The sequence below is a fragment of the Chrysemys picta genome, chromosome 1 (assembly GCF_011386835.1).
Source record: "Chrysemys picta bellii isolate R12L10 chromosome 1, ASM1138683v2, whole genome shotgun sequence".
Taxonomy (NCBI): domain Eukaryota; kingdom Metazoa; phylum Chordata; order Testudines; family Emydidae; genus Chrysemys; species Chrysemys picta.
Genome location: NC_088791.1, coordinates 129835156 through 129858221, shown reverse-complemented (window position 1 = coordinate 129858221; position 23066 = coordinate 129835156). Strand labels below are relative to the sequence as shown.

Here is a 23066-nt window from a genome sequence, read left to right as displayed (position 1 = left end):
CTAGCTTTGGAGATCTTTTCAAAGCAGGCACACCCCTTCTTTAAAAAAGCCAGTACATCATTTCTTAGCCATGTACGTGTATATTAAAGCTGGAGTATAGCCTATCTCTGCTGTGTTCCCACAGAGAAAACTGGTGGCCACCTATCAGTAGGGAGCGTCCCTCATGTTGAATAAGAATTATGGACAAACCTAAACCTCTGGTCATTGCAAGTTAAAAAGTGAAAATTGCCTTCTTTGCCCAGAGTCTGGCCCAAGAAATCTTGTAATTCTTTGTGACTGGCTTAAATAAGCGGAAAATTATGTTCAGACTTTCAGACGTAATCCAGGTGTCCTTAATTTCTTCTGGTCTTTTAAGGTTGCCACCCTGGCTCACCATAAATCTATTGCTTAAAGGTCATATGCAACAATAAAACAGATGATTTATCTTCAGCCAGAATTCTTGACAGTGAGACTTTCTGACAATTTGGAAAAAAAACTGCACCATCCTGTGTGTTCTTTACATGGGCAAAAGAAGGTTTGTCACATTTCACAAAACTTTACATTTATCAGCCTTAAAAAAAACCCCAAAATATCTATTTACATTTCATGTGGTTTTCATAGCTTCCCTTGGCTGCTTTGATTCACTGTCAAAAATATTTGCATTTAAACAAGTGCTTTGAACCCATTTGGCCCCATCCTTTCCTTTGTACCCTCTTACCTTGCCATGCAGTGAATTAAAAAGGCTGGATTTATTTCATCACTGACTTAGGGCCCAATCCTGCAAATAAATGTGCTAATGCAGATCCTTAAACCCATGTGGAGTCTATGAGACTCACTCAGGTACCATTGACTTAAATGTGAGTCGGGTCAGGCCCTTACTGGAGCCAAAGGGAACAAATGCAGTTTATATTTTACATAATGTCTTCCTGGACAACATCACAGAACTCTTCAAAGACTCAATCATAAGCAAAGAGAGGTTCATCTCTGTTGAACCTGGGCAGCCTTGGCCAGTGTCCCATGGACTTCTTTTGAGACATCTGAAATATCCCAGTTTTCCATTTAATCAAACAAAACAATCGGTTTGTTCAAGGTGTATTGCTACACCAAATAAAATGTGTTACAAAGGGACAAAGAATGAGGAATGACAATGGAATGGGGATTCAGTGTGATGAGCACTGCATGGAGTGAAGAGAAAAACCAAATGAGTGTAGAATGTTCTTTTACTCATGAGACTATTAATGACACTTGCTCAGTGCTTCATGTTATGCACATTCATGACACTAAGTAACTGGGAAAAAAATCCTCTGCTCTGAAAAATATACGTGTGGCTGTTGAGTCAGAAGCTGACAGTAAAGACACCAGCATGCACTTTAAAAAAAGAAGAGTACTTTTGTCTTTTGTATGCCTATTGTGTGGCCCAAAATAATCTTAAATGAGTCCTGTTCTTCAATTATGAAGATATGGTCACCTGAATCGTAATCTACTAGGAAAATATATTAGACTCTGAAAAATAACTCTATAAAGAGAATGACATGTTTGTGCTTTGTGTTTATTGCCTCTCAATGATTTCCATATCAAATGTGCCTCATTCACTGGAATAAATTGTACTTATTTTTTATTCTATAAATATTCTTATACTGCCTTCATCACTGTAGCAGCTGAGTGTCTTCCAGTAGTGCATTAAGAGATGTGACTAATATCTGCCACATGTGGTTTGTTCTCTCTCATCCTCTCCCCCAGGGGAGAACTGTGTGCACAGTTGTGTTTTTTTGTTTTGGGAGAGTTTTGTTTTGGGTTTTCATTTACTTTACACACCGTATGTGTTTATATTAGAGAAAGCCAGGTCGAAGATGTGGACCTTGCACTTGGAGCAGAAGGGGTTGAGGTTTGTGAAAACTCCTGTGGGAGTTCATTCCACATTCTCAAACCAGCCCCCAAGAAAGCTCTGTCTACCGCACAGAGGAGATTTACCCTTATTGTAGAACATTCCACTGGCAGGGGGGCTGGAACAATTTGTATAGAGGAGGTGCTGAGAACTATTGACCCAAACTGTAAACCCTGTAAGTGATGGAAACCATTTCAAGCCAGGGGGTGCTGCCGCACCCCCAGCACTCCGAGTTTCAGGACCTATGTCCACTGGGCCTTAAGAGCAGGGCTATTGACCACGGTCTTCATCACGCTTTAGGCAATCTTTTAGATATTCTAGGCCCAAGCCACTGAGTGCCTTGAAGACAAGAGCCAAGACCTTGAATTTATTTGACTCAATTTTCCTAATTCCAGACCAGCAAACACACACTGAGGTCTGAAACACAAGCTGGGTTCTTTCCTACTCATCACCAGTAATAGAGAGAGACTGCAGGCCAAATTATACCTCCAGTGACAACTGTGCAACTTTTGTCTCTCAATTATGTCCTCGGTGACAGCTGTGTAAACTCAATGCCGTCAGTGGGTTTGCACAGGTGTAATTGTTTGGGGTTTAGTAAACAGTTCTGCTGATGATACCCAAGAAGGAATGAAAGCCAGCTCCGCTCTCTCTTGGCTGAATTGACTCCCCAGAACTTCCAGCGAAACTTATTTTAAAGTCAACAGATACAACTCTGAAAACTCACAGCGAGCAGATTAGTTAAGCAATGTGTCATTTTTACAGTCACATTTTAGAGCAGAGCTACACTTTAAGGTGGGAGCTAATAAAAAGTGAAGCAGTGGTACAGAGTGAGGGAGATTTCTCTGGCTATGTCTACACTGCAGGCTAGAGGTGTGATTCCCACCTCGAGGAGATACACCTGTGCTAGCGCTGATTGAGCTAGTGCTCTGAAAATAGAGTTTAGCTGCAGCCATGCAAGCAGAGGGAGGGGCTAGCTGCCTTGAGTACATCCCCATATGAGATACTAGGCACGTACGCAGGCCAGCACGGCCCTACTCACCTCTTGCACCACCATGGCTACACTATTTTTAGCACACTAGTTCAATTAGATCTAGCACTAGTATGTCTCCTTGAGGTAAGAATCACATCCCCAGCTCAAAGTGTAGACACATCTTACCTAAATGGGGCTGTATCTGTGAAAAAGCAGCCCTCATGGGGCAGAGTTGCAGAAATGAAGAATAGCGGAATGATTAGGCAGGGCAGTAAATGATGGCAGAGGGGTAGAATGGATAGATTGCATGGGGAGGTGTGCAAACTAGGAAAACAACTTTGAATTGCAGTTAGAATAATGTTACAGATGATGGAGGCATTTCCCTTTGCTGTCTTGGTTTTCTTTAGCTGGGCCTAAATTTTCCTCTTTTTGTGACCTGAACTGAGTGGGCCTTTCAAGTTCTTCCTCCTACTAGAACCAGGAAGGCCTGAATATTCTACTCCTGCTAAGGCCTGGCCAGCATGAAAGTGATAGGAATGTAGAAGTGCTGTCTCTTCTCCCTCTCTGAACTACAGCTTAACCAAAGATCTTCTTCCTGACACAGCCTAGATCAGGGGTCAGCAACCTTTCAGAAGTGGGGTGCCAAGTCTTCATTTATTCACTGTAATTTAAGGCTTTGCATGCCAGTAATACATTTTAACATTTTTAAAAGGTCTCTCGCTATAAATCTATATTGTATAACTAAACTATTGTTGTATGTAAAGTAAATAATAGTGCAGCGAGGTGAGCAGGGCCGGTGGCTGATATCCCAGGCTGGCAGTGGCTGAGTGGGGCTGGTGGCCAGGACCCCGGCTGACACGGGGCTGGTGGCCAGAACCCCAGACTGGCTGCAGGCTGAGCGGGGCTGGAGGCCAGACCCTGGCGGGCAAGGGGCTGCTGGCCGGAACCCCAGGCTGCCAGCGGGCTGAGCGGGGCCGGCAGCTGGGACCCCTTCCATCTGCCGGCTCCTGCCAGCTGGGGTCCTAGCCACCAGCCCTGCTTAGCCCGCTGCTGGCCTGAGGTTCTATTCATCCAGGCTGGCAGTAGGCTGAGTGGGTCCAGGACCCCGGCTGCCAAGGGGCCGGCGGCCAGAACCCCAGACCAGCAGCGGGCTGAGCGGAGCCGGTGGACGGAACCCCAGACTGGCACCATTTTAGCCAGGTTTCACTGGTCTACAATTTTTGAGAAGTCGTCTGCTTCAGAGATAAAATGTGCTATTTATTATGTATTTTGATGTGCTGAATTCAAATATGACAATTCAAACAACTGATTAGCTACTGTTTCTAAGATATTTAAGTTTTTACATTTTATGTCTATGTATATTGTGTAGATAGTAGAGTTTTAATCATAAATTGTAAACCTAGGTCTTTTCATGTGTTTATGGTTGCTTTACATGATAATTTTTCACCTATCCTGTTTATGTAACACTTTCAAAATCAGCAAAAGGGTTATATAAATAAAATTTATTATGAAACAAAAGGCAAAAAACTATTATGTACATAGTTTAGTCCTAGTCAGTGTCTACTCGACGCTTCTTGGCTTGTCTCTTGTATTCATTAAATAGAGCATCTCTTGTCACTGTCCAGCAATAGTCTGCAAGCATTGATGGGCTCCATTTGCCCTGATAGCGTTTCTCCAGTGTTGCAATGTCCTGGTGAAATCGCTCTCCGTGCTCATCGCTCACTGCTCCGCAATTTGGTGGAAAAAAATCTAGATGAGAGGGCAAAAAATGTATCTTTAGTGACATGTTGCAACCAAGGCTTTTGTATGCCTGGAGGAGGTTTTCCACCAACAACCTGTAGTTGTCTGCCTTGTTGTTTCTGAGAAAATTTATTGCCACTAAGTGGAAGGCTTTCCATGCCGTCTTTTCCTTGCCACACAGTGCATGGTCAAATGCATCATCTCGAAGAAGTTCACGAATCTGAGGACCAACAAAGACACCTTACTTTATCTTAGCTTCACTTAACCTTGGAAATTTTCCATGGAGGTACTTGAAAGCTGCTTGTGTTTTGTCAATGGCCTTGACAAAGTTCTTCATCAGACCCAGCCTGATGTGTAAGGGTGGTAACAAAATCTTCCTTGATTCAGCAAGTGGTGGATGCTGAAGACTTTTCCTCCCAGGCTCCAATGACTGTCGGAGTGGCCAATCTTTCTTGATGTAGTGGGAATCTCTTGCACGACTATCCCATTCGCAGAGAAAACAGCAGTACTTTGTCTATCCAGTCTGCAGACCAAGCAAGAGAGCAACAACCTTCAAATCACCACAAAGCTGCCACTGATGTTGGTCATAGTTTATGCACCTCAAAAGTTGTTTCATGTTGTCATAGGTTTCCTTCATATGGACTGCATGACCAACTGGAATTGATGGCAAAACATTGCCATTATGCAGTAAAACAGCTTTAAGACTCGTCTTCGATGAATCAATGAACAGTCTCCACTCATCTGGATCGTGAACGATGTTGAGGGCTGCCATCACACCATCGATGTTGTTGCAGGCTACAAGATCACCTTCCATGAAGAAGAATGGGACAAGATCCTTTTGACGGTCACGGAACATGGAAACCCTAACATCACCTGCCATGATGGTTCAGGACCAGAAGTTTCATCTGCTTCCTCTTCCTCATCTGACTCAAGTGAGAATGATTCTGGTGCATCGGGAACCGGCAGTCTTTCTCCGTGGGCTACTGGGTGTATAGCTGATGGAATGTTTGGATAATGCACAGTCCACTTTTTCTTCTTTGACACACCTTTCCCAACTGGAGGCACCATGCAGAAGTAACAATTGCTGGTTACTGGTTACAATCTGTTGGCTCTCTCCAAATCATTGGCACTGCAAAAGGCATAGATTTCCTTTTCCTGTTCAACCACTGGCGAAGATTTGTTGCACAAGTGTTGCAACATATGTGTGGGGCCCACCTCTTGTCCTGATCTCCAATTTTGCAGCCAAAATAAAGGTGATAGGCTTTCTTAACCATAGTGGTTATACTGCGCTTTTGTGGTGCAAAAGTCACTTCACCACAAACATAGCAGAAGTTATCTGCACTGTTCACACAAGTACGAGGCATCTCTGCTCACTTTGGCTAAACAGAAATGTGTCCCTTTGCAAAATCAAACACTGACAAATAAGAGAGCACAACACTGTATGATTTCTAGAGCTGATCTAGGGCAATTTGTTCAGCAGAGTGATGTAAGCTTTGTTATGATTGCATCATCCATGACTTCTAGGAATAACATGATGCAATTCATATCATGTATGACGCAATACCAGCTTCAGATTGCATCATTCATTGTTTTGCCTAAAATGCAAGTACTGTCCAAACCCAGTCATAGATTTATTCATAGATCCAGTCAAAGATGTATTTTAGTCATTTCTGGTTTAAATTGAGATCCCTTCCCTTTATAACTCACTTATCCTCCGCCATTCCAAAGTCAAGGGTCGTATATACTGACCCAGTAGCATATCTTGAAAACTAGAGCCAATCAACAATTTTAAGCATCATTTTCGTTCTCAGTGACCCAGAATTAGTAAAGTTTAATGCATTTATTTCAGAAGCATTTTGGCTGTAGAGCAGTGGTTTTTATTGTGATTGCATTTACACAGACGTTCCAGTCAAGGGTGTTAGTCTAAATGTCTTAACCATTCAACAACTGAGGGAAGGGCATTGTGCAAGTCCACGAGGGAACCAGGTAGCCCTTGCTGATGGATGCAGTCTGCAAGTCTATGATCTATCTCTTCTAATTGACCACAGTGGCAAAGGGGTGAGTCACAAAGGCCCCACTGTTGCACTACATCTGATCGTTCTACATCTGAAGCAAGTGAGCTTTGCCCACAGATGACATGGAATGTAAAACTAGGGGGCTGGACTGTTAGAACTGCCGTGAGATAGTCATTGGCTACGTGTGAAGCTTGTTCTTGCCACCTAGTAGACCATCTGGAGGTAACATCAAGGTCCTTTAAAGGAACTATCCAAACAGTGGTAGATCAGTGGATTAGGCACATCTTTTAAACAGGGGTAGATGTGACAAGTCTTGCATCTTAAGTAACAGATTCTGCAAGGCAACTTGTCACCTGATGTCAGAAGGGGTAACGCTAGACAGGACCAGCAGCCAGGCCTAGTTGGTTCGTCTCATGGTACCAGTTGTTGTGCACATAGTTTCATTCAGCTGACTGTCCTTTAGTCCTGTGTGAGAGGAGCTGAGCCACATCAAAGAGCAATCTTGTGCTACAGAATAGCAAAAGGCAAACCCAGAGCTTCTTAGTGTCTGCACGTAGGCTCCCCACAGTGCTTAATTTGTAAAGAGATGCTGGGGCTCAAGCAATTTTTTTAGATTCATAACTCATGCAGCAAGCCCGGAGATGCCAGGACTATGAACTAACAAGCCTAAAGGTGCCAGGGCTCGGGCCCAGCAAGCTCTGGCACAAATTAAGCACTGGCTCCCCAGGTTGAACCAGCTAGTCTACTGATCAGGTTGTTTCTAATCTTTATTTTCAGCAGGGCCGCCGAGAGCAGGTTTGGGCCCTGGTGAAAAAAATTTTTTGGGCCCCCCAGCAAGGGCGGACCGGCTAAAAATCTTTACACGGGATTTGTAGACAAAAACATATGCAACATAGTCGGGCCCCGGGCCCCCTTCTGGACCACTGGACCCCGGTAATTTGTACCAGCTTCCCCCACCTCTCGTCGGCCCTGATTTTCAGTGAGGTCTTGGTAAGGTGTTCCTTGAATGTCATTGTGCGGTCCAGTGTCACACCTGAACACACAGGCTTTGGGTCATGGTTCACCCTGTGGCCATTCAGGAAGATGTATCTGTTGGCCTTTGTGTGGTTTAGATGGAAATAGCTGGAAAGTGACTTTTTTGCACTTGGTTAAAGCCTCCATCTTTTACACTGGTGGGTCACCTCTCTCATAACTTCATTCATGACTCCTTCTAGGTGACTGAAATCCTGGTCCTGCACTGCCAGACATATGTCATCTGCCTAGATAAAACATCTGGCATTAGTGCAGGGAAGCTCATTTGTGTAGCGGTTGAAAAGTGTCAGTCCTAGAGTGAGCCCTAAGGTAGAGACCATTGTTTTGGGAACTCCAGAAGCTTGTTTTTCGTCCAAGTGAAACTTGGAACTGGCAGCCTCTCAGCAGCAGCTCCACAGCCATGATAACCCATTGCGATAGGACCAATGCCAATTTTGGTAGTAGGCCTGTATGCCAGGTCATGCCATAGGTAGCTGTAAGATCTAGGAATACTCTGCCTGTCTTCTGCAGTTAATTATGGCAAAACTAATGAAACACTATCTTAGATAAAGACTAAAAAAAAAAAAAGTTATGGAGCAGAAAATGTAGATCCAACCTTCAACTAGCAGTTCCATCAAAAATAAAATCATTAGCAAATATTTTTAATTTCCCCCCTTAGAGATCTTGGGCCTGAGTCTCTGTTGCCCTAATGCTCCTACATGTCACTCTGGCAGCAAAAAAAGCAAGGCAGAAATAGCCTCTGAGGGAAACCTACAATGTAAAGAGGTTCTCTAACCACTAGAGAGCTGCCAGAATAGTTTTAGGAGACACACACAGACACACACACATGACCACCGCCATTATAGGGGTGTGCCAGCAGCGGGCGGGAAAGGCCCAAGTGTGCTGCTCAAGGCCACTTTTGCACCAAGTGCGGGAATGGAGGACGTCAGAATCCAGGGCTTTTCCATCTATTTAGATCCATGCCAGGGTAGTCCTCCTGCAAAAAAGAGGAAATAAAAGCAATTTAGATCGGGAGATGCCTGTTTCATGTCTGTTTTGGCCAAACTACTTGCAAATGTTATATTCAGAGATTTCAGATTCCAAGTGGCAGCAGGATCGTCTGATTCTAGTCCAGTCAAGTCTTCAGAGCTGACAGAGGCCACCAACTCATTTCTCACAGGCCACTAAACAGCTGTCAGATGGTGTAGGTGCAGCTGTTGTGCAAGGACATAGGGTGAGTGAGGCTGCAAAGGTCAGAGGAGTCACACCGTACATTGGAAGGTTGAGCCCTGGACTGCAGGGTCAGGGAGTGACCTGCGAGCTGCAGCTTACAACAGGGTTTGATTGCTGTGTTATGTAATGTTGGAATAAAAATAAATTGCTAAACACAAGCTCTATTTGTTTTAGTGCAAAGAACAACACAGATGGCAACAGCTTTCAACCTGGACAGGCAACCTAGGGATTAAAGGCACCACACGCCAGTAACAATCCTGTGAGTCACCCAATTCCACCCTTTTATAAACACCAAAGCTATTTTTCCTTTACATATGTGCAAATAGGGACATTTTTACTAACACACTTTATATTTAGCATTTTTCTAACATAAAAATATAAACAGTTGGTCACCTACCACGGTGACTGCTGAGAGAGATGGAAACTGTCTGCCATATAATTCTTGTGTAATAGCAGAGAGAGGGAACTAAACCTCACCAAACCAAGAAGGCTAGTTGGTTAAACCTTCCCGAGCGTAGAATGATAGGGGTAACACAGCTGGACAGTGGGAAAAAGAACTGAAGAGAATAAAAGGCAGCTGAAAACAATTGCTGCCTTATCCTCCCATCACTGATAAGCTTCCAATTCTCTCCCATGCTTCAGTGCTCAAGTCCCCCTCAACTCATCTCCTAGAAAAAAAGCCAGTTTAAAAAAGCTAAGTATTCCCACTACACTAGGCATTGTTACTAATTTGGTAGCTAGCAGATGCCATAGGGCTAGATATTCCCTTAACATTCAAACAAAATGTCAGATGTAGCTTCTTACATTTCCTCAGGAGACTTGTGTGGACCAGCAGTGAATTCAGAAAGTAGCTGAATGGAAAGAAAGCCCATGTCTAAAGCCAGAGTCACAAGGCAGAAGTGTGCAGGAGAATAAAATTATAGCAGCTCCACTAGTTTAGCCAGTAGAGGTCTCTCTTCTACTAATCCACTAATAAAAAATAATAATAAAAAAAGTTTTCCCTTTTGAAAGCATTCCCAAAACAGAATAAAATAAATACGTGAGTGAGCCTATCGGCTCAGCTGTGAACTGTTCAGCACTTTAGTCCACAAAGTGCAAACTACTGTATAAAAAAGTTACAACACTAACCCCAGACTTTTCATCCAGCAGGAAAGGCCAACAGAGACCCCAAAACAATGCATGTGTCTGCCACAAAGGAAAAAGGAGAATAAAGGGTATTGCTGAAACTGCTCCCAGCAGGGATATGGTCCATTTGCTTGAAGAGCTCTTTAGTCCATGCAAGGGTAGTTCAGGGGATTGGTAATGTGATATGGAGCCTTTCCTGTATAAGTCACTGGTTTGAATCTGGATAATCAGCAGTGCCTGAAAGCCTTTACAACTTAATGGCTATTCTGTTGGTCTATGCGAAATGAATTGTTGGTCTTGATCCATCTTTTAATGGGGTCTACATCACAAAAAAATATGAAAACTCAAAGCAGCTGGAACCCTTGTTGGCAGTCTCAGAAGAGAGGCCAAGGTCGGAAGGGTATGAAGGTAACTCTCCTCATCTACTAGTCTACTACTGCCAGCATATTGGGAAGGCAGCATATGGAAGCCTGTACTGGCACTGCCCATGCTGCATCTGTCCCGTGGATGGAGGACTTCAAATAATAAGGAGAGTCAATCAGCATTTCCCATCAACATTAAATGCACATTAAAGGTAATCGGTAAATATGTTTTCAAAAAAATCCAACAGTTAGGTGCTAAATGCCTGAAGTAACTAGGAGGGGAGGGACATTCAGGACATGATCAATGTAACATAACTTGTAATCTCCACATCTGAGATTACACAATCATTATAGATCTGCAACTCATGCTCCAGGTGACAACACACTCACCATGGAATCCTGTTGTAGACTGAAGCTGGTTGCTGAACCTGATCCAATGACAACAGGCAATGCTTGATTCAATAGAAATTTTTCCATTGACTTCAGTGGGCATTGGATCAGACCCAAAGACCATCTGCTCTGAGAGGTGCTGTAGACTTTCATATTCCAACATGAGTTTCCTCATCCCAGAATCCAGCAGAGTCCATGACCTCCTTTTTAGGTCAAAGCAGATGTGCAAGGCAGTATATCCCTTTGGTAAGAAGCAAAAGCTTATGTAGCCTGAGTGATTTAGCAAGACCTTTTAAAGCCAAGAGGAACTTCTGGTCAGCCTGAGTCCTGGGCAGTAGAGTTCAGAAAGGTTACCAGACAGGTCAATTCTCCAGAGTCTGGTGCAACATGGGATAGCAGTGAGAGGCCTTCTTGGACCAATGTACTTACATCAGTATAAGTAGTCATCCACACTGATGCAGTAGCAATTTAACTCCACCAGTCAACAGCTGCATGCCTAAAAAAGGGGGTTACAACTGTTGATTTAATTTAAGGATGCATCAGTTGGAGAAAGATGTGTGTGAAAACCTACTCCTGCCAAAATGAAATTTATATTAATGCAACCCTCGTGTATAGACCAGGACTACAAGAGTTAAAGGTGTCCTGAAAGGAGAAAAGGCCAAGACCCTCAAAGGTATTTAGGTACCTAACTCCCATTAATTTAAATGGCAATTGGGTGCCTAAATACCACTGAGGATCTGGGCCCAAGAGCCTGGCTTTGTGGCCCGTTCTTTTGCTTCATGATGTATGGTGAAGAAACCCTGACATATTTTGTCCAGGTCTTTTGTCTCATTGTCACCTTACGCTCCCCAGTCTGTTGTATCCACATGTCGCCTCTCTTCACACACTTAGACTGTAAACTCTTTAAAGCAGGAGCCATCTTTTTATATATATACAGTCACTATTTGGAGCCTTTAGGCACTACTGTAATAAATAATAGGCTTCTTATCTACCCTGGAAGACTCTATGATCCAGATCCTCAAAGACATTAAGCACCTCACTCCCACTGAAATCAATGGGAGTTAGTGCCTAAATGTCGGATCTGGAACAATGTGATTTAGGAAACCTCTTGCTAGATATCATCAGATTACTTTTCACTTGTTCGCAATTTTTCTGTCATCTTTGCTGGACAATTAATTTTCCCTCTTCCTTTTGTCTCCCCAGGAAACCAGAATTTTAAGGATGAAACTGCTGGGTCTCATTGTGAGAGGCAGGGATATCCAGACATCTCTCTACTTACGTTCAGCTGTAGCCAAGGAACAGTTAGATGGTAATGAGGGATGATTAGGTGGGGTAGCACTTCATAGTTATAAACAGATGTATTTTTCACCTGTAATTTATTTGTTTGTGTAACTTTAGTAACTTTTAGTGTTTCCTTTAGTAACTTTTATAGTGGTAACCCAACTTTATTTTTTCTTTCGGATAGAGGCAGAGGAAATCATACTGGAACAGCAATCTGAAGAGTGTGTACTTACTTATTGAGAGGTATTTATATAAATTAGCTTAGTAATTTTAGTGGAGAGTATATTCCCTCCCTCCCACCAGAGCAGAATAAGGTGGCAACATTTTTTCACTTTTATCCCACTTTCATTTATTTCTGTTTTAGATTTTAAAATCATTTGGGGTTATGTGAAGAGACTTAAGTCAGCTAGGCAAAAAATAAGGAAAATTTTAAAATGAATGATGGGGGGCAGGATGCAAGCGGGGCAGTGGGAAGAAAACCAAGGAGGCAGATTTGGCAGTGGGATAAATGTGGTGGAAAAAAGTCCATGATTAAATGGCTGCCAGTGTGTGTTGATAACACACACTTTTAAGAGTCTATTAGTACTTTTTTCTCCCCAATAATATTTGTGCAAATATGATCTAGTGAAATTATCAGACTGATGCACAAGTCAGTTAGGGTTGCCAACGTTCTAATCGCACAAAACCAAACACCCTAGCCCAGCTCCTTTCCCAAGGTCTCACCCCCAGCTCACTACATTCCCCCTCTCTCAGTGGCTTGCTCTCCCCCACCCTCGCTCACTTTCACTGACCTGGGGCAGGTGGTTGGGGTGCGGGAGGAGGTGAGGGCTCCAGCTGGGGGAGCAGGCTCTAGGGTGGGGCTGGGGATGAGGTGTTTGGAGTGCAGCAGGGGCTCCAGGCTGGAGGGTGGGACCAAGGGATTTGGAGTGTGGGAGGAGGCTGCAGGTTGAGGCAGGGGGGTTGGGGTTCAGGATGGGGTGAGGGCTTTACGGTGGGCCAGGGATGAGGGGTTTGGGGTGTAGGAGGGGGCTCCAGGCTGGGGGAAGGGGCTGGGGCACAAGCTTACCTCAGGTGGCTCCCTGCCTGTCCTGGCATCGTGCTGCACCCCAGAAACAGCCACCAGGTCTGGGTCCTAGGCAGGGGGCCAGGAGGCTCTGTGCATTGCTCTCACTCACAGGCACTGCCCCCCCCCATCTAGGTGCATGGGTGGGGGCAGCACGCAGAACCCCATTCCCCCCACCTAGGAGCCAGACCTACTGGCTACTTCCAGGGGTGCAGCGCAGTGCCAGGACAGGTAGGGACTAGCCTGCCTTAGCCCCGCAGCACCACCAACCAGACTTTTAATGGCCCAGTTGGCAGTGCTAACCAGAGCCGACAGGGTCCCTTTTCAACCAGGTGTTCCACTCAAAAACCAGACACCTGGTCACTCTCAAGTCAATTCTGGTTAAGAAACCCATCATATGCCTACTTTTCTGGCTGGGGTGAGGAAACTGATAATAAAATCTTCCTGCCCCCTGCAGAACCTTTATCCCAAACTCTGGGATAAGGCATGGCAAAACACTGCTGCGAGAGGTAGAGCAGAGTTAGAATGCATTACAGACGTGGGTATACTCTCATACAGAGAGGGGGAAACAACTTCCTGAAATGAAGTAAAGGAAATAAAGGGGGGAATTTAAAATTAGTAAAGATGCAAATAGGGATCTGCAAAGTGAACCTTTGTGGATTTGCTTGACTGCTTCATGTGGTATCCATCGTGTGTGATCCTTCAGTATGCAAGACTTTGCAGTCTCTATTCAAGGATCTGAAAGCATTTTACAAACAATGTAAACTTCACAGTGCATTTCTGAGAGAGGGTATTTTAGCCATTTTCCAGATACTGAGGCAGAGTGTTGAAGTGACTTGTCCAAAGTTAAACAGCAAATGTGAAATTGAAGAACCCAGATCTCCTGCCTTCTAGTCCTGTGCTTAAACCACTAGACCATGCGTCTTCCCTCTAAAACAGGTTTTGTCAAGATTAAAAAAGAAATCCTGAGGGCAGAAAAGTACACACACAAAGAAACTTTGCTACAGAGAAAACTGCTAGACTGCTTCTTCCTTCTTCCCGCCACCCCCTCTCCCTCCTCTGGAGACTCCCTTCTCTAGATTAATTTTAAGGCAATTTAAACAAAAACAGAGGGAGACAAATCTTTGCCTCCTAGTTACGGTTTTTGCTTTGCGTTCCAATGTGACATTATAAAATCTCACTCGTTCATTTTTTTAAAACTATCCTTTAATTTAATTGATCAGTGTAGAGGAGTCCTGCTTATCCCCCCTCCCCACAAGCAGGAGTTGGGGGGGGGGGAGTGAGAGGCTCCCAGCCATCCTCAGAAGGACCCTGCTGGTGAAACGTTATCACCATAAGACTCCCTCCTGTCCTATGTATATTGATTTTGCCGGAGGTTGCTAAACTGCTTCCCTGACACATTGTGCAACACCGCATTCGCCGAATTCTTGGCTGTTTGTTTAGCACCCCCTCGTCCTCACTCTGCCGCAGCAGTGGAAACGGGAGTGGGGGAAGGGGAGGATGATATTGCATCAGGCTGAATGGGGAGTGATCTCTGGAGTTTGAGATTCAAACCAAGCCAGATGCTTTTTTTTTACTTACACTTTTACACACCCACACACACACACCAAGCCAGTCGCTTTTTTACACACACTGTGTGTGTGTAAGTGACAGCATGGCTGCTCCCTCCCACTACCCCACAAGGATCAGAGTAGGGAGCTGCTGGTCATCATGGCATCCCGGGAAAGACAGCGAGGCAAGGTTGCCTCCAGCTAGCTAGAGGGGAAAACGCCGCCGAACTAATAAGCAAGCAGCAGACGAATTCGAACTGCCGCGACAGGCCAATCAGGGAGTGTATGTAAATGAGCCCTGCTCTAGCCGGTGCACAGCCACGACCTCTCGGGCGGGCTCTGGAGCCGCTCGCGGCTGCAGCCCGGCTGATCCCACGAGTCCACCTTAAATCTCCCCAATGGCCGCTCCGCCGATGGGCTGTTTCCCCCAGCACGGGCTCATTGGGCTCAGCCGACGCCAATCCAGTTTACAACAACAAGCACGGCCAGCAGGGGGAAAAAGAAAGAGAGAGAATAACCCACCTCTCCCTCCCCCCGCCGCCAAGCGTTCCCTCTTAACGCAACTACAGCGCGATCTGGATTTCAAAAGAAAAACACACACACACATACACACACACACACACAACTTTCCAAAGGTGCCTCCCTTGAGTCGCCTCCCCAGATCAACCCGCTGATTTTAGAGGCGGGGGGGGGAGTGGAGGAGTGAGGGGGTAACTTGAAACAACGCCATGATTGTTGCAACAACACTTTTCGAGCTGGGGGGCAGGAGGGGGGGGGTGAGGGGGACATATTACAATGATGCAATCCTGCCTTCGTCTTTTCTCTGTGTGCTTGTGATTTGCATTTCCCTGCCGGTGCATGGAGGGAATGGTGTTTTTTTGTTTTTTTGCTCTGTTTTTCCAAGGGGAGGAAGGTTACTGAGAGGGGAAGATGAATTGTGAGATCACTTTTGAGTGTGTTTTATTCGTTCCCCCTACCCACACCCCCTTTGGGGGGAACATGTGAGCAAGGAGAGAGGGTGCTGCTAACCCACGGACGGCCCGAAGCATTGCAGATCGGTGCTGAGTTGTTTTTTGGAAGACAGTGGGTTTCTTTTTAGAGAGGTCTGAGAGACTCTCCACTCCAAGATTTTGGAGCTTTTTTTTTTTAATTTGATTTTTGAAGCTAGGGTATGGTGACGGGTCCCAGGTGAAAATGATCGCTCGATAAGGATTCCTTGTAGAGGGCCCCCCTCCTGCAACGCAAAGCTCTAAACACCGCCTGCCTTTTTTGCAGTGCGATATAAAACATTTTTAAAAAAAAAAATCCTGCACGCCCATCTCGCAACGTAATCCTGTATCCCGATACACCCCGCTCTGCACCCCTGGAAAGGTGCCATCCTCACCCCTTTCCTTGCTTAGGACCTGGCAATTACTCTACTGGGTCGGTGTATCTGGGGTACGGATCCTACGCTATGTACCCCCCAAACAGAGCCCCACGTGAGCCTGACCTACCTCTGCTCCCCTCCCTTCCCACTCGCTTTAAGCTTTTTTTAGGCGGGCCGAGGTTTCGCTCGCGCTATCCCTTGGGTTAGGCTGAGACAGGGAGGAGCCGCTGCCTGTTTATTTCCCATCCGTGACCACTTTTGTTCATGGCAAACTCCCTGTTGGTGCTCTTCACCTTAGGGCTTTTCTTATCAATTCGGCGTGCCGAGACCTTTTGAACCCCTAAAAATTTGGAGACGAAAGCAGGTTAGACCATCAGGCGGCTGGATGCCATCCATAGGCTTGCGGGGAAGAGGGATTTGAAACCGATCCCTAGCCGTCAGACGAGGAAAAGCACGGTGGAAACAAACACTGGCCACTCCCTTTCCCCAGACCTGGGACAGTCGCAGTCCTCGGGTGGCATCTGCCTTGCATCAAGTACATACATAGCCGGGGAGTGCGTGCCCTGATTCAGAAGTCGGGGTTTCTTTCAGGCTGGTCGTTCAGCATTCCGAGTTGCTGTCCTTGGGGAGAAACGGTTCGGTTTTCCTCTCCTGCCTTTAATTACAGGGATAGTGCACACCCTGTGCGCCTAGAGTGTATTTTAAGCGAAGCTAAGGCAGCAAGCGAGGGAAAACCCAGGCATGGTGGAAATAAATAACAGGACATTGCTTAATAGGGGATTTCAGCAAGTGAATTAGACTCTTTAAGTAGGTGCTTCTGCCCCGCTAGAAATTTCACTCGCTGAGATTTAGGGCTTTTTTTTGTCGCACATATACGATTTTCAGGGGGCATGGAATGGATGTGTGCTCAGCTAGATGTTCGAAAAAATGGTTGTGCTAACACTGTCAATAGCTGATCAACTTGAACAGGCCCAGGCATGCAGCCGTGGCAAATATAGTGTGAACAATAAAACTTTACAGTGCTATAGGGATTTCCCTGTAAGGAGCTGGCAATGCTTACATAGTGCCTCTCCCCCAGCGCTGAGAGGAAGGTAGAGAAACTGGGACACAGACTCGCTCAAGATATCTGGGAAAGCTCAGAAAAAAACAATCCCCTGAAGAGATGTGAGGTTTTGCTAACTAGTCCTGATTCCATCCCTGGCAATGTAAAGTTTGAAAGAGCACTTGTGAAAGGACAACTGATGAAATATTTCTAATGACCTTTATTTTTAAATGGTCTTAGATCCACTTATAAAAACCTCAATTTACCTTCCCCTTTACAGTAGATGATTTGCATGCAAGTTGTCTTGTTTAAAGCTTTTTTTCCTGTGGTGATGCAACCTCTTTGGTTTTGTGTCAAAACGATTAATAGGAGATAGCAACCTTACCTGCATTTTACCTGTTGACATAGGTTTGTGCTCCTTTCCCCAGGAAACTGGCTCTCCATAAGAATTTGTAATGAAGCAGCTTAAAATCAGATGAAAAACATTATCCCTATATGAAACCACTTCTGTTTAGGTCCTAATTCGCCCTATACTGTACATGATTCTATATTAGAGAGAGTAGCCTTAGTAGTGTGACATAGTGAGGGTGCTTTGGACAGAGGTGGAATTACTACTCGAGACCCTGATGCCACGAACAACCCCCACCATTATGTACATGCTTAACTTTAAGCAGGAAAGTAGGTCCAATGGTTTCAGTGGGACTACTCAGGTGAGTAATGTTGAGCACTTTTATAAGTGTGTGCAAGATCAGGACCATAGCCATAGATCATAGAATATTTTCTAGGGTTAACTCTCTGTATGGAACAAAAACCGATGTGTTTGCTCTACAAACATGGAGATAATTTAGAAGCACAAACATACTAAAAGCAAACCCAATTGCGTACTTACTAGTCAATGTAATTATTAGGGTTTTTTTATATGTGCAGAATCCTATGATTTTGTTGATTTACTTATTTTGTGTGGACAAGGGAAATGGACATATTTGGTAAGATGCTGTTAATATAAGAGTGTTTTCAGACACAGTCATATCCGAACTTGAAAATTTTTTAAAATGGGGGTACGGGAGTAGCGCTGACAGATTCCAGGCATAGATTGTTGAGGGATTTAAGGCCCAGGTCCTCAAATGTATTTAGATTCCTTACCTTTATTGATTTCAGTGGAAGTTAGGAGCCTAAATACCTTTACGGATTTGGGCCTTAACAGCAGCTTAGGTCTGATGTACAGTTGGCCAAATCTTGTGCCATCTGATGGCAAGATATGGTCCAGTATTTGAGTATGTTATGACCAGATGATATTTGGATTAAGATTTCAAAGGTATAGTTTTTAAACAAAATGGTGTGACTCAAGAAGTTAACTTCCTCCATTGAACCAAGAGGCTGAGGGCCTTTGCTCCCAGTTAATCTGAGATAGTGCCTATTACTGGTAGAAGTAACAGTAAGTTATGACACATGGCCTGAGGAATGTATATATTTATAATGCTGTATCTTTATTCCTTACTTTCCCCTATACTTTAGGCACACAGAGGGAAACCTGCTGTACTACTTGAAGTAATCTACTTCCTCTTGGGCCAGGTAAAGAATGAAATTGAAACACACAGCAGAGAACTCATTTCATATATATGGCAGTTTTCTTTATTGATTGCTTGATGTGAAACAATATCAATTGGCAATTTTTTCTCACGCATTACAAAAAAAATATTAAACTTGGCTCAGTCTGCAATCCTTTCAGCACAGCCATATTAATTAACAGAAAAAGAAAGAAAAAAAAAACAGAAACAAACAAACAAAAAAACCCCTAAAAGTCTACCAAATAGAGCATTTACAAATGCACAAAACATGCCACTTTGGCTTTATGGGGAAAAAATATCTTCTAGATTAAAAAAATCTTTTAACATAAATAAGTTAGTATAATTTCTCAGTGTCTTTACAGAGTTATGTACACAGGTACACTTCAAACTTTTATGTTTTTATTTTTACATACAGATACACAGGCAGTGTAGAAATACTGTTTAAAGATGTAGTGTCCCTTTTCACTCACTCATGAACATCAGTAATCAACAATATTCTGTTTTGAAATATGAACTCTCCAGATTCATTTGAAAATATCCAGCTAATGTTATGGGTCATAGTTAGAATCAATGGAACTACTCTAAAATTCTTTAGGTTTATCCTAAGAGATTTAAGAAGTTGCAGGACATAAAAATCCTTTTGCTGCTACATAACGGAAACAGAGCTCCCACCTCATAAGCTTAATGTAATAAGTAGAAATTCACAAGCAGTCTGTAACAGTCTGCTGTAGCCAGTGTTAGCATTATGGTGTATTTTAAAAAAAAAGACATTGTAGACCCCACCTAAAGAGACAATACATCTTTAAAAAAATTTTTTTAAAGAAAACCTCTACACTGCTTCTCTTCATAAATTTCCCTGCTTGCTAGATTGTGAAAGCAAGTTTCAATTGGTCACCCTTTTCCATTCCCTCCCTCTCCCCCCCAAAAAAAGTTTATGTGCTACATAAGGTAAAAACTATATACACAGGTAGTACAATGAAGCAAATAAGGAAAAACCTAATTGCACAATGCTACATCCAATGCTTTTAGAGGCAGGTCTTTTAAGAGTGCCTAAAATTTTAGTGTTATTGTTTATTTTTTTGTTTTTTTTCAGTGCTTGTACAGGATCTCCATCCCATGGAGAATCAACGATATGTATTTTAATTTTTATATATATAAAAAACTTTACATCTTCCTCCCTTCATCAACCACCGAGGCATCCGATGAACAAGGAAATGCATATTCTTAACTCTGTGATGAAAATAAAAAGGGAAGGTATTAGAAGTGCCAAAAGAAATGCAATTGCTTTTCTCTACTAGAGATCATGAGACACAAGTCACTATTTAAAAACTAAATCGATCACTTGCGTTCTTTGCCCTAATTGTTGGGGATGGAGCGATTTTAAATTGGGTGTGGTGCCAACAAAACTTTTGACCAGTAATCAGTAGTATATGGGCAGAAGAGGGACATATTCCTTTAAAAACAAGGGAAACTCACCTCCATCCTTATGGAGGGCTGCTGATCCACACATAGGTTTTTTTAATCCAGCAGGCTTACACAGAGTTGAGACCAAGTGAACATGTTTCCAGAGCTCCCCATATTTCACTTTTTAAAAGTAGTATAAATGCTGTGTTATTAAGCTGTTTTGCAACAAGTCTCTTGGCTGACCCAGAGTCACATATTTAAGATCAATGCAAGATTCGTTTGCAACTGATCTTCTATCTTTCTAAACTCAAAACGTATTTTGGGTTGCAGTAATAAAAATAAACAGCCCAGGGAACCCTCCTCTACTCCACTCCTTTTATTTTTTGTCTGCCGACACCATTAGTTTCCCCTTCAAACACCCAAATAAACAGACAGTAGTAGTACAATTTGCATACACATGCATGCTGACGTGTTCATGGATTGTTTACCCCAGCAGAGCTAATTTGTTTTAACTTCTGCTTTACAGCTTAATCTGTTCTGCACAATCGCAAATCATGTTTGGAACCCCTTTCCTTTAATCCCTACTACTTTGAAACCATCGGTAAATGTCCGACCCCCCAGCCCTTACATTTAAAAAAACCCCTCTCACTAACGCAGGGTGCTGATTGTACATTCCGATGGGTGTGATCGTACAAAAATAAATATAACAAAAAGAATAGTTCTGATATAAATAAAATGCTCAGCTTCTTGATTTACAGTCCTTATTTACTTATATGTCTCACGATGAAAGTTTGCTGGTATGTGCAAAGACCATGGGAAAAGCCATTAATACTCATCTGAAAGTTTAAAACAGTTTAGAAAGAACGTATCTGAAACTCATGCGTTCTACCAGCATGGTACCGATACAATTGGTAAGAGGATCCTCCCTACTTAAGTGACCCAAATCTTAAACCAGAAGGAAGGTATTGTTTATTAATGGCACAGTAAAAACTCGCTCATTTACACTCCCTCTCCCCTATCCCCCCAAATTTAGCATAGTCTTCCTAAAGCATATTAACAAGATGTATTTAATCTGTAGACTTCTATTTTAAAGCCCTTTTGAAATTCTGTTTTTCAGGCGTATTAAAAAAAGACCAAGTCTACAAAGTTTATCAGAGAAACTAATATCATAGATACTGGAATGGCCTCAGAGTGGACCTTTCCATAGTCCTTCAATGCTTTACTCAGTTACACTGGTTTAAAACAAACAAACAAACTCCACCATTGTAATGGGAACCCACCTAAACAGTTTACGTTTGACGTCTTCTTGGGCTGGATTTCTTGGGTGTTTGCTCCACTGAGCTGGCACTGGGGGATTCTTCTGAAACCTCTTCTTCTGTTGTGTTGGCTCTTTTAGGTTGAGGAGAAGAATCTAGGAGGGCAACATTGAAAGAAACAAAAAGAAGAGTGAAAACTTGATATTAAATACGTTTGCTGCCAGATGTTTGCGCTGCATGGGGGAACGAGGGACTGGAGGACCCTGAATATTTATGACCCTCAGGGTCAACTATCGAAAGAGATGAAAGAGATGGGGAGGAGGGTTGTTTTTTTGCTGAAATAAAGATACAAGTTTCTTGTTTTGTCCAAAATATCCTTCTACGCGTTGCTTCATATGTGTTATGAAACTTGTACTATTTTAAAAAGTCAAAAGGATGCAGAGTTCACATAGCGATTACTACAGTCGCGGGGAGAGGAAGGAGGTGTTAGTTTGTAAGGGCATTTGATTGCAAATGATCCATGGGCTCCAGAAGCCAATTTAACTCAAGCTTCCCGAGAATACAGACAGTCCTGGGTTTTTAAGCTAAGAGGAAGGGTAAATCTTAAAATGCTGTCTCCCAGTAAACCAGTAGAACAGTTTACTGTATGCAAGATATAAGCGTGATGTATATGCGAAGGAGGTATACAGCGCTAACTAACACTGACAAGGATACAGTACAGAAAGCAAAAAGCTTTTGTTTTCTAAGAGTACGTTACCATCCGTCGCTGGTCGTTTTCTTTGCCCACTGCACTGGTCTGCTAAGTCCGTTTGATTTTCAGATACATCAGTTTTTTGATCTACAAAGTGAGTGTCCTCTGAGATTCCCTGAGAACCGACTACAATCACCGTTGGGCAGTTTCCATTTACATCCAAACTCTCATGGATGGCAGATTTGCAAGCGACTTTGGGGGGCCTCGGCAGTCTGAAGTAGAAGTCGGGCGAGCTCCCTTTCTCCACGGCTTGCCACTCGAACTTGCCAGCCAGGGGCTTGTGATTCTGGAAATCAAAATTCCACTTCCTTTGACATGCCTCTTCCATGTCCTTGCAGTGCTTCTTTAAGTCCCTGTTTAACTCTTCGTGATTCACGGGCCCAAAGAGGTTCCTGCAAGCTGAAGGCTTGGGATACTCCGACTGCCGGGCTTCCATCCGCTCCAGGGTCGGGCTCCCATTCGAAATACGTACGTTTGACATTTCCCCCCACCCTCTTTCTTCTGGCGGCGGTGGTTGTTTTTCTCTCTCGCTACGTGAAAATATTTTCTTCCTTGCCTCTTCTTTTTTTTTTTAAACTCGATCTCGGCTCCACGAGAAGAGACAACAACAAACACTTGCATAAGACACAGGCCGGGGGGAGAGAACCCCTGATATTCACCAGAAAGCCTGGGGCAGATCAAGTGGAGAGCGGAGGATGGGGAAAAGCCAAGCCCCCTTTTGCAAGCCCAGTTCCAGGCTGATGCGAAGCCCGCGGCTCCCCCGATCCAAACTGCGCTCGCAAACCTCGCCGATGTCAAAGCTGCCGTGTAGTAAAAAAAAAAAAAAAAAAAAAAAAAAAAAAAAAAGACGACGGAAAAAACAAGAAAAGACGAGCCCTTTTCTCGGTTGCCCAATATGGCGATTGAAGGGAGGCTGACGAAGAAGAAAATGATTGACATTACAAGTCTATTTAAACAGCGGAGGCGATCCATTGGTTAATGCGCAGGGCGCCGCCCCATCTGTGCGCCTCACCTCTTCCAAACAGCCAGATCTAAAGGTGGCCCGGCCTCATTTGCCACCTCTCGGTCTCAATAC

General features: G+C 43.8%; 1 protein-coding gene across 1 annotated transcript; it reads right to left on the bottom strand.

Annotated features, from left to right (window-relative positions):
• Nucleotides 1–18621: 18621 nt before the first annotated feature.
• On the bottom strand, nt 18622–22472 carry CDKN1B (cyclin dependent kinase inhibitor 1B). The gene is made up of 3 exons (XM_005290090.5): nt 21998–22472; nt 21265–21395; nt 18622–19810 (listed from the first exon to the last, which is right to left on the bottom strand). Exons 1-2 carry the CDS (start codon nt 22470–22472, stop codon nt 21274–21276), a joined length of 597 nt encoding a protein of 198 aa, XP_005290147.2. The 3' UTR covers nt 18622–19810; nt 21265–21273.
• Between the last annotated feature and the right edge of the window lie 594 nt (nt 22473–23066).